The sequence below is a fragment of the Suricata suricatta genome, chromosome 8 (assembly GCF_006229205.1).
Source record: "Suricata suricatta isolate VVHF042 chromosome 8, meerkat_22Aug2017_6uvM2_HiC, whole genome shotgun sequence".
Lineage (NCBI taxonomy): Eukaryota > Metazoa > Chordata > Mammalia > Carnivora > Herpestidae > Suricata > Suricata suricatta.
In genome coordinates, this window is record NC_043707.1 from 52036606 (window position 1) to 52054191 (window position 17586).

Genomic DNA, 17586 nt, shown 5'->3' on the forward strand with positions numbered 1-17586 from the left:
TTGGCAGCACAGAGCCTGTTTGGGATCCTCTCTTTCTCTTTCTTCCTGATCCTCCCCTGCTCACACTCTCTATCTCAAAATAAATTAACAAAAAATTCATTTAACAATTTTAAAGGAATAAGGGGAGAAGATCTTATAAGGAAGATTGTGAAGGAATGTCCTCTATTTTCCAGTTATTTTTATGCCCATAGCATATAACACATGATTTTATCTCTCATGCTTGAAAAGCCTTCCCTTCCCTGGGTTTATACCCATCTCTCATAGTACTTTATGTGAATCTTTATTAGCACCTATTTCACTGCATTTACATTATATGTTTTCTTTTTCCATCATCCTGAAAGCTCCCTGTGCCAAACACTTTATTCATCTTTTTATCTACAACTTGTAACATAATGCATAGTAAGTGCTAAATAAATAATGCATGGAACAGAGGGAAGTTAACCCACAAATAAAATGTGAAATATATAAGTATTATAAAGTATCAATATGCATTTTATGACTCTAAAAGAAATATACATGTTGGAAAGAATTCACCAGTGAAGCCAATTGGAGTTTTCTTTGTACAAAGATTTTAAATGATGGATTCAGTTTCTTTAAAATATAAAATACAGAATTTTCTATTTATTATTGTTTTAGTCTTAGTTTGTTTCTCAATAAAATTTTTCATCTATATTGTCAAATTTATTGGTAAATGTTGTTTATAATATCTTCTTACATTTTCAATGTCTATAAGACCTGTACTGATGTCCCCTTTTTTTTATTATTGATATTGGTAATGTATTTTCTGGCACTCTTCCTTGATTAATCTTGCTAGGAGTTTATTTTTTAGCTCTGTTGAAGATTACAAGTTTTGGCTTTGTTGACTGTTGATTAATAAGTGTTGGTTCTTGTATACTGCTTTCTATTTCATTGATTTCTGATTTTATCTTTCTTTTTTCTTTTTACCTTCTTTGCATAAATTTGCTGTTTCTTTCTCTAAATTTCCCTGGGAGCTCTGAATCCCATGGGGTTCTCTATCCAAAGTGGCCCATTAGTGAAATCTCAAGTCTCAAAGAAAGAAGTCTGATTTATTACCCCAGATACTCAGTCATTAGCTAGGAATAGGTTGTGAGAAGCATGGCCTCAGCTGTGACCTTATTGGTGGATCCAAGTTAGTAGTTGGGGCCATCGATTAACTATGCTCCACAGAAAGGAATCCAGTGGCCCATTTTCAGACTTCTTTGCCCCACAGACCTATTTCTTCATGCTGGTTTGGGGAGAAGCTCTTCCATGGTTCCCATAGGCCTCTCTTCCTGAAAGGGAACTTAGAAAAGGAAGATTAGTGGGATGTAACATAGCCATTGATCTAGAGGCCACAGGTGATACTCATCCTCTCCCTTTTCCACTATTCACTCTAAATTCCCCTTACTTGCAGATATCTTAGCAGGTCTTGGTGGCTTTTGTGGTGGTATAATCCATAGCTCTATTCCTGGTCTGAGATTTTGGTAACTACACTTTTCTCAGGTCATGGTTGCTGCATATGTTCACAGTTACAGTGGGGTAAGGGAGTATTAGGAGATGTCCAAGGGGACTACATGAATTTTTTTTTTTTGTAGACCTCTAATTTAAGGGTTGTATAACATCCTGAATTGTAACTCCCAATTTTTTTCAAAATGTTATCCTTGAGTGGCTTTTCACTGTGCCTTTAGAATGTCATTCTGACTCTCTATGAGGTCAGCCTTTTCTGGATAGTATGGTATGACCAGTGGATCCCATGGTCATGGGTCTACTCCCACACCTCTTTTACAAGCAGGTGTCCTTGTCAGATGCTATGTTACACAGGATTCTACATCTGTCAGTCAGGCATTCCATAAGCCCTAATATAGTAATGTTGGCTAAGGATCTGTGGTGAAAAGGAAAACCCATACCCGGAATAGCTATCTATCTCTGTGAGAATAAACCATTGACTCCTTCAAGATGGAAGGGACCCAAATGTGGTCAACTTGTCACTGAGTATCTAGTTGGTCTCCTTGAGTAATGGTAGCATACTGAGGACTCAGCATAAGTCTCTGTGCCAACAGGTTGGACATTAAGGCATCAGTAGCTACATTAGCCTTGGAAATTTGGAGTCCAAGCTTTTAGGGCCTATAGATGTAATCTCCATCCCTGCTACAAAGGTCACTCCATTTATGTCCCCGTATTAGTTTCTTTGGGCTGCCTTAACAAAGAACCACACATTTGGTGATTTAAACAACAGATATGTAATAATCTTACAGTTCTGAAAGCTGGAGGTCTGAGCTCAAGGTGTCCGTAGGCTTGGTTCCTTTTGAGGGCTGTGAAAAAAATCTTTCCCATGCATCTCCCCTAGCTTCTGGTGGTTGGCTGGCAATCTTTGGCTTCTGCTACATCGTCCTGATCTGTTTTATCTTCACATGGCATTCTCTCTGTGTCTCTGTTTTCACATGGTTATCGGCTTATAAGAACACCAGTCATATTGAATTAGGGGACCACCCTCCTCCAGTGTGTCATCTTAACTACTTACATCTGCAACTACCCTATTTCCAAATAAGGTTACAATTTAAGGTATTGGGGGCTAGAACTTCAGCATAAGAATTTGATAGGGGGATAAAATGTAATCCATAACAGTGCCTATAACACAATCATGTGGGTTCCAAGGTGGCCATTGATTAAGGTTGTAATGACAACTGGATGAGTCATTTTGTCTACTTGATTGCTTGGTGCCTCTTCCCTGGTGGATACAAGATATGATATAAAACTCTTCACACTTCATGCCCACTCCTATATACTTATCCACACGACTCTACCCAAGATCTCCTTGTCTTTGATCTTCTAGTCCTTTTCCTTCCAGGTCCCCTACTAGGTTTTCTGCTAGGCCACTGACATCTGCCCAAGAATCTATATGTATTCTTCAGCCTGCTTCTCCTGGTACAAAAAACAATCAGGGACAATCCTTGTAACTGTATCAACTGGGAAGATTTTCCCTCTTTGCTGTTTTTCAAAGACTCTGAAGAATGTAACTATAATGCAGCCACTATCTAATTTGGGTTTGTACCCAAAAACTAAGCTGACTCATCCATAAACCAAACTTAGGGTTTACCCTTCTTCCTTCAGCAGGTCAGGGTATTGGTGCAGCTGTGGTGGGTTATATGGGGATGTGGGCTACCAGGTCATGTGGCTTACAAGTGCCCCAGTTGTGTTTGAGCTCCATCCTGTATGTACCATTTCCATCTTACAAGAGATGCGGCTGGGTCCAGCGGAACCAAAAGAGCTCAGTCCATAACAAGTGGTTCTGGACATGGTTACCTGATGTCCTGTGGTTGAGTGTTCTGTCTCCACTCAGGTTTAGTGTCTGTCTGATTCTCACTCGTAGCTGGTTCTTAAACTGTATATAATTCTCAGCTGCAGATGGCACGACCTTGCTCCAGCATCCTGGGGACTACACTGTGATGTTTTCATTGGGGCTTACCATATACTCTGTTTTAGTCAGCTTGGGCTGCCATGACAAAATACCATAGACTGGGTGGCTGAAACAACAGAGATTTATTTTCTCACAGTCTGGAGGCCAGAAGTCTGAGATCAAGATCCCAGGATGATCAAGATCTGGTGAAAGCTCTCTTCCTGACTTGCAGAGAACTACCTTATCACTGTATCCTTACAGGGCAGAGAAAATGAGCTCTCTGGTGCCTCTTTGTCATCACATTGGGGATTAGGGCTTCAATGTATGAATTTGGAGGGGGACACATTCAGTCTCCCATGGCCTCCTAAAATTCTTGCCATTATTGCATGCAAAATACATTAATTTCATCCCCAAATCCCCAAAGCTCTTAATTCATTCTAGCATCAACTCAAGCCTCATCTGAATATCATCTAAATCAGATAGAAAAGGACTGGAGGTATGATTCATCCTGAGGCAAAATTCCTCTCCAGCTGTGAGTCTGTGAAATCAGACAAGTTATATACTTTCAAAATACAATAGTGGGATAGTCCTATGATAGACATTCTCATTCCAAAAGGGAGAATAAGAAAGGGTTGATGGTCCTAAGCAAGTGCAAAATTTAGGAAGACAAAGTCCATTAGATTTTAAGGCTTTAGAATAATTTAGAATAATCCTCCTTGGTTCAACGCTCTGCCCTCCAGGTCCAGTAGGTGGCAGCATCAACCCCCCAAGGTCCTGTTGGGTAGTCCCACTCCTAAAGATGTTGAAACTGAGGTAGTGTAGTGGCCCTGATAATCTCTTAATCACTTTCAGAATCATTTTCCCCTCTTCTTGCAGAATACTGCATGTTTGCAGCTGAATAGCTCTATCATTCTGTCTTGTCAAATTCAATAAGCCCAACAGCCTTCCTTTGTCTGGTCCCATCTCCATCCCCTTTAGTTCAAATTGGCTCTTTCTGCTCATATAATCCCATAAACTCTTTATCAAGTGATAAATAAGTTGTGCCTTTGGTATTCTCTTTAGAACATGCTTTTTCATGCTTTTCAATATGGGTAGGCTGAGAAATTTCTAAATCATCAAGTTCTGGTTCCTTTTTGCTAATTAACAACTTCTTCATCTCTCTTTCACATTTTACTATAAGCAATCAGGAGGAACCAAGCCCCTCCTCCAATACTTTGCTTAGAAATCTCCTTAGCTAAATATCCAATTTCATCACTCACAACTTTACACAAAACAGTAGAACACAGTTCAGCCAAGTTCTTTGCCACGTTATAACAAGGGTCACTTTTCCTCCAGTTTCCAGTAATGTCTTCCTCATTTCCATCTGACATCTCACCAGAATTGTCCTTAATGTCCATATTTTTAGCATGCACTTTAAAACTCCTCCAACTCCACTCATCCAGTTCCAAAACTGCTTCCATATTTTAGGTATTTGTTACAGCTGCATTCCACTGCTGGTGTCAAGATCTGTATTAGCCAGAGAAACAGAAACATTATAGTCATATAGATGTAAGTATTAGATATAGATTACATAGCTACAGCTATAGATTTATTATAAAGAATTGGCTCACATGAGTATGGAGGCCAAGAAGTCCCAAGATCTGCAGTCGTCAAGCTGGAAACCTACGAGAGCTGATGTGTAGTTCCAGTCTGAAGCCAAAGGCCTGAGAACAAGGGAAGCCAAAGGCGTAATTTCCCCGTCTGAAAGTTGGTAGGTTCAAGATCCAAGAAGAGCTGATGTTTCGGTCCAAGCCTAAAGGCTGGAAAAGACCAACATCCTAGCTCTGCAATCAAGCAGCAGTTCCCTTCTACTATACCTTTTTGTTCTCTTCAGGTCTTCAGTTGGTTGAATGAGGCCCACTTACATTAGGGATGTCAATCTGATTTACTCATTCTACCAACCAGTGTTAATCTCATCTGGAAACACCCATAGCCACACCCAGAATAATGTTTGACCAAATACCAGAGTACCCCGAAGCCCAGTTAAGTTGACATAAAATTAACCATCACAGGCTCCAAACTGCTTCTTTTCCCACTCTGACACCTTCAATACAAGATTTTACTGGAATAAATGGCCAAAGTGGCAAAGATGTTTGTACTGTAGCCTGGACTTCTGAAGAGCCTTCACCTGCTCTGGACCCCAAAGATGGACATCTTCAATATCACCTGGTAAATGGGCAGGAACAATATTTCTAAGTGTGGTGTGTGTTGCTCCAGACATAAAGAGACATACCAAGTCCTGTGCATTCTTCTCTGTGGTAAGGGATGCAAGATCCAGCACTTTGACTTTTGATTTGGAAGGATATAATGGTACACTCTAAAAACGTCACTGAAGTGGCAAATCCTTGAATCTTTATAGCATTTTTCTTCTACTTTCTGGAGCATTAGTCTTACCAATGCCTCCAGCATACTAGCCACCCCTTACTTGTACAGTCTGACCAGCATATCACTGATGCAATGGGTCAATGTGATATTCCATGAGATGTTCAGGCAGTTCAGATTTCTTTGGACTTTATTACGACAGAGGGCCAGGTTAATCTATCCTTGAGGCAAAACTGTAAATGGTTATCTGTCCCTCATGCTCTTTCCTAATCAAAATGGAAAATAATTTGTTCAACAAACCACTGGCCACACATCATGTCCTGATGCCTTACTAATCTGCACTAGCAATAAGACTATATAAAGTACAGCAAGTGCTATTGGAGCTGTGACTTGCTGAAATCTATGGTAGTCTCCAGTCATTCTCCAGGACCCATTTAGTTTCTGTAGCCAGAGTGTTAAATCCTGACTCACGAAAGTGCTGCTAAGTCAATGAATTCTTGATTGTCTAGTCTAAAATTCCAACCCCCATGATCAAGCAACCTCAAAACTCCCCTGACTTGTTTCTATGTGCTCATTCTTATATCTCCTTTGTATATGATCTCTTTCCTCCTTTATTAGGCCAGGCATGTTTTCAGCTGGGTTATGCTAGGATTTGACACCAGTTATTATCATAGCAGCCAGGAGATGGAATGGCTTTGCAGCATCTTTGAGCATGGAGGAAGTACTAGTTCTTACTATGTAGAGGTAGACTATCTCTGCAAGCTTTGAAAGTTCACAAGGGTCTGCAGAGCTAAGATCCTTACAGTTGTGCATCCAGATGCCTCATCCCTTGCTTCAGGGTTTCAGGCTTTTTCAACCAGGGTCTTGACCAGCTTTGGCTACACTTAAATGTCTTTTGGATCTGTGCTTCTATCATGTCCCAAGTTTGTGGCATAACTGTATCAGGTCTTCCACTATTGGAGATAAAAGCCTCTTTGTATGTTACTAACGAGGTCCTCTTATCTCCCATACTTGGCTATTAATCAAGGGGGACCTTTGTTTTTCTGTGTTATCCCTCCTGAGCTCTTAGCAGTAACCAGCCAGCTCCATTGTCATTGTAAGCATTGCCCTCCTCGACCCTCAGTACATTTCAAATGCCTGAAATTGTATTCTTCTCCTCTGCTGGCATGTTTTCCCAGGCCACTGCTGATGAAATCTTTAGCTCCTGGTCACCACTTTGTGCTGGAAACTACCCATGTCCCTATAATATTGTCTTTGCCCACCAGACAGTGGGTGAGCCAGTCCTGAAACTTCATTTTATTTTCTAGCTTTTTTTTTGCTTTTGTTTTTAGACCTCTCCTGCTACCACTTGTGTCACTTTGGACCCTCTGAGCAGTGGCCAAGGTGGTATTTGACATGTGTAATAGCTAGGGCTACCATAACAGAATACAGTACCAGGGACTGGGTAGCATCAACGACAGACATTTATTTCTCACAGTTCTGGAGTGTAGAAGTCCAAGATACCAGGATTGGTTTCTTCCAAGGCATCTCTCTTGGATTGCAGATGGCCAGCTTCTTGCTGTGTTCTCATGTGCCCTTCCTCTGCACACATGTCCTCAATGTCTCTTTGTGTGCGCAATTTCTTCTTCTCATAAGAACACTAGTCAGATTGGATTAGGGTTCACCCTAACAGCTTAATTGCCTTTATAAAGGACCTACATCCAAATATAGTCACATTCTGAGTTATTGGGGGCTTAGAGCTTCAGCATATGAGTTTTGGGGAGAATACAACACAGCCTGTAACAACATCCAAAAGACTTGTTAGGGGAAATGTCTATGAAAGATAAAAGGGAAGGAAGGAGGAGAAGGTGGGAAAGTCTGTAAACTGTGACGCAGATCTGACATCTATGAAGGAAAGGGAAAAGAAAGGATGAGTAGGCAGGCTCTCAGATGGCAGCACAGTTCTGAGGGTTTCAGGTAGGCTGATGGGTGATCCTCAAGCCAAAGCTACCCATATTAGAGAAGTCCCAAAGATTCCAGCAATGAAGCTGCATTGCTCAGTCAATTGAGTTTCACTGCTCTGAAGCTCCTGCCATGCTCAGTTGTTGGCCAGGAATGGCCAATTATTATTTCTTGGGGGACTTGCAATAATCAAAGCTAATTAAACCTCTTAATATCCTTGGCTCCATATCTTTGCTTATTTTAAGATATTCTTACAAAATGACTGAAATAAAAATAAGTCATAAGGTGGAGAGGGAAATCTAAACAGTCTCTTTATGTAAATAGCAAATTGTAGCTGTTAGAGACAAAAGTGGATTGATGGATTTGGGGAACATGATAGTTAGGAAGAACAAAGGGACCTACATCATAGATTGATTTGAAATCACTTATGAAATTCTCCATGTAAGTATACTTTCTGCCATTCACTCAGGAATGTCTGACACAAAGTAATCATATAGGACAATTACTAACAAATCTGAGTATTTTCAGTATTTGTTAGGTTATTAACTTCACCAAACTATTTCCTTTACTTCCAGTGGAATGACAAGACTTCTAATCTGTAGATATTTTATTATAATATAGTTAAGACCTCTGTGTTTCATCTCTGAAAATGATTACAGCAGCTGTCAATTAGGGGGTCATTTTTCTTTCTTTGCAAAAATATGCAAAAAGTACCAAAATATCTGAGAGCTGTCATTCAGTGGGTGAATGCAGAACTTTCATTGATGTCTAAATGATCTGCATTTCTTTAGGAAGAAACAGTCCTCACCTCTCAGTATTTCACCTTAAAAGACTGTGACCAATAAACTTTCATCAATTTTATTTAAAAACCCAAACCAACCAACCAAACAAACAAACAAACAAAAACTCCACAAAGGAAATAAAAGAAAAATATTAGTGTTAAATTATATTTTAAGAGTAGCAATTTGAAATACTGAATTTTCTACTTTAATTCTCCAAGTGACACACACATTAATCTCTGTACTAGTGTGTTTATAGCAACCAGTCAAGAATTGTCTTATTTACTCAACAAATATTCTAGAGCATCTCCTCTATGCGAAGTACTAGGCTGAATAAGACACAATACTGGTCCTCAAAGAACTCACATTTCAACTACTTTCCTTTAAAAAAAGAAAACATTTATTTTTACTGTGGTAAAATACATATAAAATTTACCATTGTTAAGTGTATAGGTCAGTGGCATTAAATACATTCACACTGTTGTGCAACCATCACCACCATCCATCCCCAGAACTTTATCATCATCCCACATTGAAATTCTGTAGCTCTTAAACAGTAATTCCCCAGCCCCTTCTTCCCAGGTAACCACTGTATACTTTCTGTCTTTGCATTTGACTATTCTAGGTGTCTTATAGAAGTACAGTAAAACCTTGGTTTGTAAGCATAATTTGTTCTGGGAACATGTTTGTAATCCACAGTACTTGTATATCAAAGCGAATTTCCCCATAAGAAATCATGGAAACTCAGATGATTCATTCTACAACTTAAAATGATTATGTTACTGTAAGATAACACAAAATAATAACGAAAATATAAAATATAAATGTTAACCTGCACTCAAAAAAATTTTTTTAATGTTTATTTTTGACAGAGAGTGAAAGAGAGAAAGAGAGAGAGAGCAAACAAGGGAAGGTCACAGAGAAAGGAAGACACAGAATCTGAAGTGGGTTCTAGGCTCTGAACTGTCAGCACAGAGCTCGATGCAGGACTCAAACCCACAAACCACGAGATCATGACCTGAGCCGAAGTCAGACACTTAACCTACTGAGCCACCCAGGGACCCTAACCTGTACTTACTTTTGAAAACCTTCGTGGCTGGTGTGAGGGAGACAAGAAAGAGGAGCATTACTGTGTAGGACAACTTTCACTATCACTAACGGAATCTCTATTACCTATTGGCTCAATGGAATCTTTTTCTTTTTATGCGACTTTACCGAGGAACCTATCCAATGACACTTATTTTGGTCTCCTTTTGAGGATTTGGCATAAATGTGACATTGCATTGTCATTAAACAGATTCATTGGCACACTGCTACAGCCTTTTTCAGGTGGTGCTTTTCTACAAAATTTTGCACTGATTCCCACATTTTATACATTTGCCTAATCTCATTTGAAGTGAGGGTGTCCTTTGCAGAGAAGAGGCAGACACAGACTCCTTATAAAATCTTGCAATTTCGGCCACTCGCATACCTCATTTGTACTTCTCGATTTCCTTCTTAACTTCCACCATAATCATCTCCTTCTTATTGCCTATCTTTTTCTGCGTGGGGGCCACTGCATATGCTCACATGGATGTTGACTATAGTACAGATTCATAAACTCTTGTCATATACTGTATTTAATGTAACTGGCAATAAGGCAGCAGAGGAAAGGGTCTAGATCTGCAGGCAGCCTGACCTAGAATGAAGCAAAGCTTTCCTAAGCTTACTCTTGTATAGAAAAAACAAAGAACTGTCCATAGGTGCTCTGAAGTGACAAAAAATACTAGTGCCAGTTGTGGGCACCTTCCAATGTTCTGAAAAACCACTGATTTCTGCCAAGCGCCAAAGCCTGAGACTGAGCATGGGAGGCGATCACCAACAATCCTGCAGAAAAAGAGACAGAGACACAGAATCTGAAACAGGCTTCAGGCTCTGAGCTGTCAGCAGAGCCCTATGCGGGGCTCGAACCCATGAGCTGTGAGATCATGACCTGAGCCTAAGTCATACACTTAACTGACTGAGTGACCTAGGTGTCCCGAATTTCATTCCTTTTTAAGGCTAAAACAATACTCTGTTGTATGTATATACTACATTTTGTTTATCCTCAATTACTTTGCTTTTAAATAGCTAAACTCTCATATTATTTCTTTCAAAGAGATCCCATGAGGCTTTTCAAATTACTTTTTTAAGCTAGTGTCTATAGCATCACAGTAGCTGCCCAGATGCCAGTTCCCTGCTTGCCACCAAAGTACGCGGGGCTCTCTTTTATGGTTTTAGGTTTTGATACAATTCCTGACCCTCTTCTTCTATATCTCTTTTCATAAGTCATGGGTACAGTTATACACCCTTTTGGCTGTCTTTTTTAAAAGTAATACTTTCTAGTTTATGTACTGTCAGACATACTTACAAATTAGGTAATTACAGGTATGTAAAGAATTCAGTTTGGGGATCCGTTCTCACTGGTTTCTTTATTTGGGTAGCATCTCCGGTCCACCAGGGACTATCCTGCTGCAGTTCATTTTGGTCCAGGACCAATGTGCCTACCTCTCCAATATGTTGATTCCTTTCTTGGTTTCTGAATGTAGCTCATTCTCTCATGTTTTATTACATTCACTTCTTTTTTAAAAGTCTTCTTTGGCTCCTTTCTAATTTTTCTCAGAGGGACACTTGGTTCCACTTTTAATGAAATGTTTATTGAATTGATTATGGGCAAGCAATTATACGAGGGGCTGGATTTTTAATACCGTTATTACTTATCATCAGCTACCAGCTCCCCTTTCATTTATGATATATAGGGCACAAACCCATTTACCCAGAGGAGATTCCACATTCAAGTGATTTTGTGAGACATTCACTGCCATATCTGATATCAGTAGGGGCTACAGAGGACCCTGAATCCCTGAAGTGTTCAGGAAATATTATTATGCTCAAGTACCTTTTAGGTCTATAGGTAATACCTATGTAGATATATAGGTAGTTACCATACATTAATTTCAAAAGAACTTTGAAAGAACAGGCACAGTGAATTTAACTACCCTTTTTCAACAAAAAGGCCACAATAGTTGGCCAGAAACCTAGAGGATACTGTTCTTTTTCAGAAGTCTAACAGATTCCTACTGCTACTTGGAACTCCTCCTCAGTTTTACAAGTGTCAAACGGCTAGGGACCACAAAACGATATTCTTGTTGAATTTATGAAGGCAAGAAATAAATGCTGGTAAAAACAGAGCCCAATACCCAAAAGGCATATACCCTTCTACATACCCAGCCACGACTGAAATGCCTTGGTCATTTGCAAACCTAACCTAGAGCCAAGGGTGAGATCTATGGGGCCTGAAGAAGTTAAAACTTGACCAGTGGTCTCATATTAACTGGAAACAGAACCCTGGCATTTCCCTTTCAGTCATATACTGCCCATCAAATGACTTCTTAATTGGCGGTCTTTCTTGAACAAATAGTTCCATTTACAGTCTTTCTAAGAAGCTGTGACGTTGCCCTTCTACCTTTAGAGAAGGGAAGCAGGGGGCATGAAGCACACAAAAGCGGCACCGTCAGCTAAATTCTTCATGAATAATAGAAAAAGCAGCGAGCAAGACGAATCCCAGATCCAAGGCGTTACCAGCTCTAAAACCCGGACTGGGAAGTGTGGGGTGGAGGGACGGAGAGGGCAAGGAATGGAAGGAAATGCTGGTAAAATTACCTTGACCAGGAGGAAACTTGGAGACTTTTCCCACTGATTGAAGCCCACCAACTTTTCCGAAACGAACCACGGTACGACGGGCTGAGACAAACGGGCTCGCCCAAGTCCCCCACTCGCTCCCACGGCGGCGCACACGGTCACCGGCCACGGCGAGTCTCGGATCGCTCCACGCAGCGTCTGAAGGCTGCGCCAGAGCCGGAAGCGCGGGGAATCCCGCGAAAAGGCGGGGCGGGTGGAGGGCGTGGAGAAACACCGGACCAACTTACTCTGGCGGGGATTATTGTACAAGGAGCTTGTCACAGCAGGGTTCGGACTGCCCAACTCTCTGTACAAGTTCTCCCAACTGCCAATCTTGGGGCGGGTCCACACCTTCTCTAAGGGAAACACTTTCCCTACACGCCTTGGGCCGGGAGCGCCCCTAGCAACCACTCACGATTTAAAGCGGAAGGTCGGCCCTAGTTCCGAAGTCCCTAGAACCAACCGCGGCCTGGCAGGAAGGCACTTTGGCCCAATCACCTTGGCGGGAACTACAACAAACCAATAGGAGGCCGTCACTGACGGGCGGGCTGAAGGGGTCGCCAGCGCACGCGCAGTTGGAAGCAGGGCCTCGATTTTGTGCTGTTGTGTGTGAGTTGGGTGCTGGTGCACTCGTGTTGGCCTTCAGGAACCCCACGTAGCCGCTGCCACCTTCTGCTGCCCTCGCCATGTTTCTCACCCGGTCTGAGTACGACAGGTCTGTGCGTCGGGTGAAAGTGGGTCGGGGTTGTGGGTGGGCAGGACTGGGGCCCGGCCACGGCCTGGGTTCTGCCGTGTCATGGGGCTCCCCAGGAACCCGAGTCTGGCCTGGCCTGGGGAACTCTTGCCCTCACTAGCCGCCTGCAGTGATTTCCCAAGCTAGACTCTGCGCCAGGTGCTACCGCTGAGTCACTGCTGGCTCCCAGCTTGGTGCGGAAGCGAGAAGCTCCGCTTTGTGTTTAGGGAAGAAGGCAGAGGGGTCGGGACTCCGACCTTTAACCCGTAGAAGTCCAGGGGTCACCCCCTCCCCCGTTCATCAGTTGTGCTGAGTATGACAGCCTTTTTAAAAAATGTGACCCTGTAAAAAAAAAAAAGTACTAGAGATTCTTTAATGGCTCTCATAATTTCAGCTCTCACTTCCTTCCAAGGGAACAACCTCGTTTTCCGTTTCTTAGTTGTGGAAGTAGAGTAACCTTTCCTTTGGTTGAAATGTAGGCGGGCATGCTGGGATGTATAGTTTTCTGCAAAAATCCGAAACTATCCTCAGCTATGCCCAGATAGAGTATGGAGTCTGATTTTATAGGAACTGGAATTTAGAGTGGTTCTCAAGAGTTTCCTCATCACGCTGATTCCACTAGACCTAGGCTTTTCGGACTTTTTGAGAAGCTTAAAACAGATTAGTTTGAGTGTGTTAAAACCAGATCTGTTTTTGAAATTGAGGTTGTGAGATAGTTGTATTTATTAAAAGAAAAAAGTATTTTTCAGGGCTTGGAAATGCTAAGTAATACTAAATTGTACATAGACAATGTCTCTAGACATTGTTACTTTCAGTTTCTGTTTTGGTCAGTAGTTAGCTTTTCACATAGCTGCAAAGATGTTTTTGGGCTTTTTTTTTTTTTTTAACCCAGAAAGGCAGATGTTTTCTTCTAGGTCCTTAGAAGCTGCATTTCTTGTCAAGTATATGTTGACCCTGTCAAAAGTTTGACTCTTAGAATATGTATGTGAAGTTTTAAAACTGACAGCTTTCATACTGTTCTATAAAATGACTGTTAGTATTTTTTTTCCCCAGAGTATTAGAAAGAATCCTCTATGGGTGATAGAATTATGAGCTAGGGGTGTATGATAGACATTGTTATCCTTACCAGAAAGCCTTTATTAAGGTTTTGTGATCATTTACTTAACATCTTCAATGAGTGCTGTTATTCATTTTTGTATCTTCCCCAGAATTCCTAAAATATATTCCTGATTTACATTCACTTAGTTAATATACTTCGGTGCTTGCTGTGTACAAGGCTCTGTTCTAGTTACTGGCCATACAGCAGTGAACAAACCAAGATTCTTCCTCTCATATGGGAAACTGTCTTTTAAAGAATTATTTAAAAAATAACTATACTATGAGTCAGAAGTGGGTTCATGTCATTAGAGAAATATAAATCAAGTACTATAGAAGATTTGTTGAGAGATTGCATTCAGTACCAGAGGGTCATTGAAAACTTTTAAAAGGAGCTGAAATTTAAACTGAGCCTTGAGAAAGAGAAAATTTTTAATAAATATGGACTGAGAGTCAGTAGGTTGGAGGCAGAGAATATAGGATGAACAACGGAGGAGCAATGTTTGGGAACATTCCTTTCTATGTGGTACATTTGATACATGTATGGGAGTGATGAACTATGGGAAAAACAAGATGGTGCTAGATATTGGATGGTTTTTTTGTGGTGAAGGAGTTTGGGTCTGGTTATTTAGGGAACTGTGTGCTGTTAATTTTCATTTTAAGTTACGTACTCATAATTGTGTTTTGCAGAGATTACTTGACTGGAGTAGAAGAAAGAGTGAGTCAATATCAGTTAGGTGAATATAGTTAGGTGAAAGGTAATGAGGTCATTGAGAATGAAAGAAGAGTGTTGAGTTACCATGTGGGAGGAACTGATGTGACTTGGCATAGGGTTAACCTGGGAGAAGATGGGGAGAAATGAGTCATATCATTCAAACTTTTCTAGCTTGAGGAACTGGGAGATTGCAGGTGTTTTAAAATAAATGAAATAGAAATGGCAGGAGATGGAGCTGATTTTGCAAGGATGGCTGCTGGGTTTAAAGAGATTTCAAATTGGAAAATGTTGAGTGTTCAGGGCTAATGCAGTATCCAAGTGAAAATGCTCAGGAGACATTTAAATTAATCAGGGAAGAGGTCAGACTGGTAATAGAGATTTGAGAGTAGCTGGTGCTTGACGTAAATGAACTAACTCAGGGAGACCGTGAAGTTTGAGAAGAGGGCCAAGAGCAGAGCCATGTAAGGATGTAGTAATAGTACTACACTAGGATGAAGTGCCTGAATTAAGGTGAAAATACTGTATTCACATAGTACTTTACAGTTTACAAAGTTCTTTCATAGTCTGTGTAATTCAATATTAATTATCTTGTGATAGAGGCAGGATAGGTTTTTGTTGTTTTTTGTGTTTTGTTTTGTTTTGTTTTTGAGGGAATTAAAGCTAGTAAGTGGCAGAACTAGAACTTAATTCCATGTCTTCTGTCCTCAGACTTTTCACTCAGTGATTTTTAAAAATTGTTCCTAGAGTTCTGAACTTTTTAAATGACCTCTGGGATATTATCTCTGGGGCAAGGGGGATCTTGGGATGGTGACATTCTCCTTTTACTCCTGATTTAGCCCATACTAGTAATTCCCAGAGGCAGTATAGTGGAATAGTTAAAAGATAGGTCTCCGTAGATTGCCTAGATTCTGATTCCACCCCTGCCTCTTATATGCTGACTAACTTTGGGCATATTACTCAACCCCTTTGTGTGTCAACTTTCTCATCTGTGAAATACTATCTATCTGAAAATACTACTTCATAGGATTATTTTGAGGATTAAGTGAATTAAATCATTTAAAGGTTTATAACAATGCCAGACATGTAGTAGATATGCAGTAAATGTCAAGTTGTATTATTACCTGTTTTGTATTTGGGGGATATATTTAAATTTCTTTTTGAAGAAAGTTTTTGATAAAACAAATTTGAAAATCCTGTATTACATACCATGTTACATGTTATCAGATCCAAACTCCATAAGCCAAGGATCATCACTACTTTATTCATTTGTTCAAGTATTTTTGAAGTGTCTATTGTGTGCAGAAAGCTTTTATAGCTAAGACTGTGATTGATGCTTCTTTTCCAGAGGGATTTCCAACAGAATGAAACAAGGAAAGGTGGGGAGTGTTTTAGAAAGGAAAAAAAGTCTAGCATATAATTGGTGTAAATGTGTATGGAATGAGTAAACCTAGCTTAGGCTTTAGGAACTAGCCAGATATCAGGCTGTTAAGATGGCAATACTAATTCATACAAATAAGTAGAGAAATGTACCTGTAACTGACTTAAAAAAAAAAAGTAAGATATTAACATTAAATTACATGTAACGTGAAGGGGAGAAGGATAAATGCATGTTGGGAATTGCCAAGGTAGTTCTGGGGCATGAATTTACTGAGGAAATTGCAGATTGGTTCAGAGTTAAGGCAGAAGGTCTTTTGCTCTCATTTGATCAGTTTGAAGTCTCTGGGAGTAGCACAGAAGTGTCCCATACATAAGTTCCATTTTCTTGAAAAGTGGTTAATGTACAAAAAAATAGCTACAGATAGTGGTGGGCAAAGGAAAACAATGACAAGATGCATATCTTGTAGCTGTTTTAGCTCAATGTCAAGGAACATGAGTTTTGTTTCTCTACACTTTTTCTGACAGTCTTTAATACTTTTTTAATTATAGGGGTGTAAATACCTTTTCTCCTGAAGGAAGATTATTTCAAGTGGAATATGCCATTGAAGCTATCAAGGTATAGTATCAAGTGGCAAGTTTTTGAAATTTCATGGCAACCTACTGCTTTGCTGACAGAACATTTAGAGTAAATGTGTTTTAGCTATTTTTTATTTTAATTTTTGAGAGAGAAAGTCACAGAGTGCAAGTGGAGGAGGGCAGAGAGAGGGAGATACAAAATCTGCAGCAGGCTCCAGGCTCTGAACTGTCGGCACAAAGCCTGATGTGGGGCTTGAATTCACAGAACCATGAGATCATGACCTGAACCGAAGTCGGACGCTTAACTGACTGAGCCACCCAGGCGCCCCATGTTTTAGTTCTTTCTTTAGAAAATATTCTGTATCTCCATTTACCTAACCACTAACCATTTTAATGCCAATTTTAATCCCATTCCTAAAGCCTTTTGAACAGATAAATGCTTCATAATTAGATAAATATCTTTTTCTCAGTGGAGCTGGAGGGACATGTTTGTGTTCATAATCTTCTTGGCTATAAAGAGAGGGATATAGAAGTCTAGAGTTAGCACCTGGAAGATACTTTGAATAAATCATTTAGCTGATCACCTGTATTGTTAAAATTGTGGATTTGTACTGGACACTCTCAGGACCGAATAAGAGATGTGTCCTATAATGTAACAAAACTGAATAGTTCAAACCAGTATTAACAAAATTAGTAAGTGAGCTCTCTGTACTTAAAGTTGGTTATCACATAACAGTTCTACATATCTGCATTTGCTGAGCTATGGATAATCTTAAGTTCTGATTTAGGTCATCCAAGTAAGGTCCAGGCATCAGTATTTTTAAGGGCTCCCTTAGTGATTCTAATATCTAGCAAGGGTTGGGAATCACTGATCTACACCAGTCCATTACTCTGTGCTTCAGTCACCTTTATA

General features: G+C 40.3%; 1 protein-coding gene and 1 long non-coding RNA gene across 4 annotated transcripts in view; one reads left to right on the forward strand and one right to left on the reverse strand.

Annotated features, from left to right (window-relative positions):
- Nucleotides 1-1046: 1046 nt before the first annotated feature.
- On the reverse strand, nucleotides 1047-12590 carry LOC115298738. 3 transcript variants are annotated; one of them, XR_003911842.1, is made up of 4 exons: nucleotides 12160-12590; nucleotides 5008-7642; nucleotides 2254-4903; nucleotides 1047-1303 (listed from the first exon to the last, which is right to left on the reverse strand). It is a non-coding gene; the product is annotated as an uncharacterized LOC115298738 (long non-coding RNA). The 3 variants fall into 3 exon arrangements; XR_003911843.1 differs by lacking the exon at nucleotides 12160-12590 and having other exon boundaries at nucleotides 5008-5100; nucleotides 7234-8603; XR_003911841.1 differs by lacking the exon at nucleotides 12160-12590 and having other exon boundaries at nucleotides 5008-8603.
- A 143-nt stretch (nucleotides 12591-12733) lies between these two features.
- The window catches only part of PSMA5 (proteasome subunit alpha 5), a 21655-nt gene continuing 16802 nt past the window's right edge, over nucleotides 12734-17586 (forward strand). Inside the window, exons 1-2 of the mRNA XM_029947809.1 lie at nucleotides 12734-12892; nucleotides 16647-16713. Of these exons, the coding sequence (XP_029803669.1) occupies nucleotides 12864-12892; nucleotides 16647-16713 (96 nt within the window). The 5' untranslated portion in view covers nucleotides 12734-12863. The remainder of the gene's footprint in view (nucleotides 12893-16646; nucleotides 16714-17586) is intronic.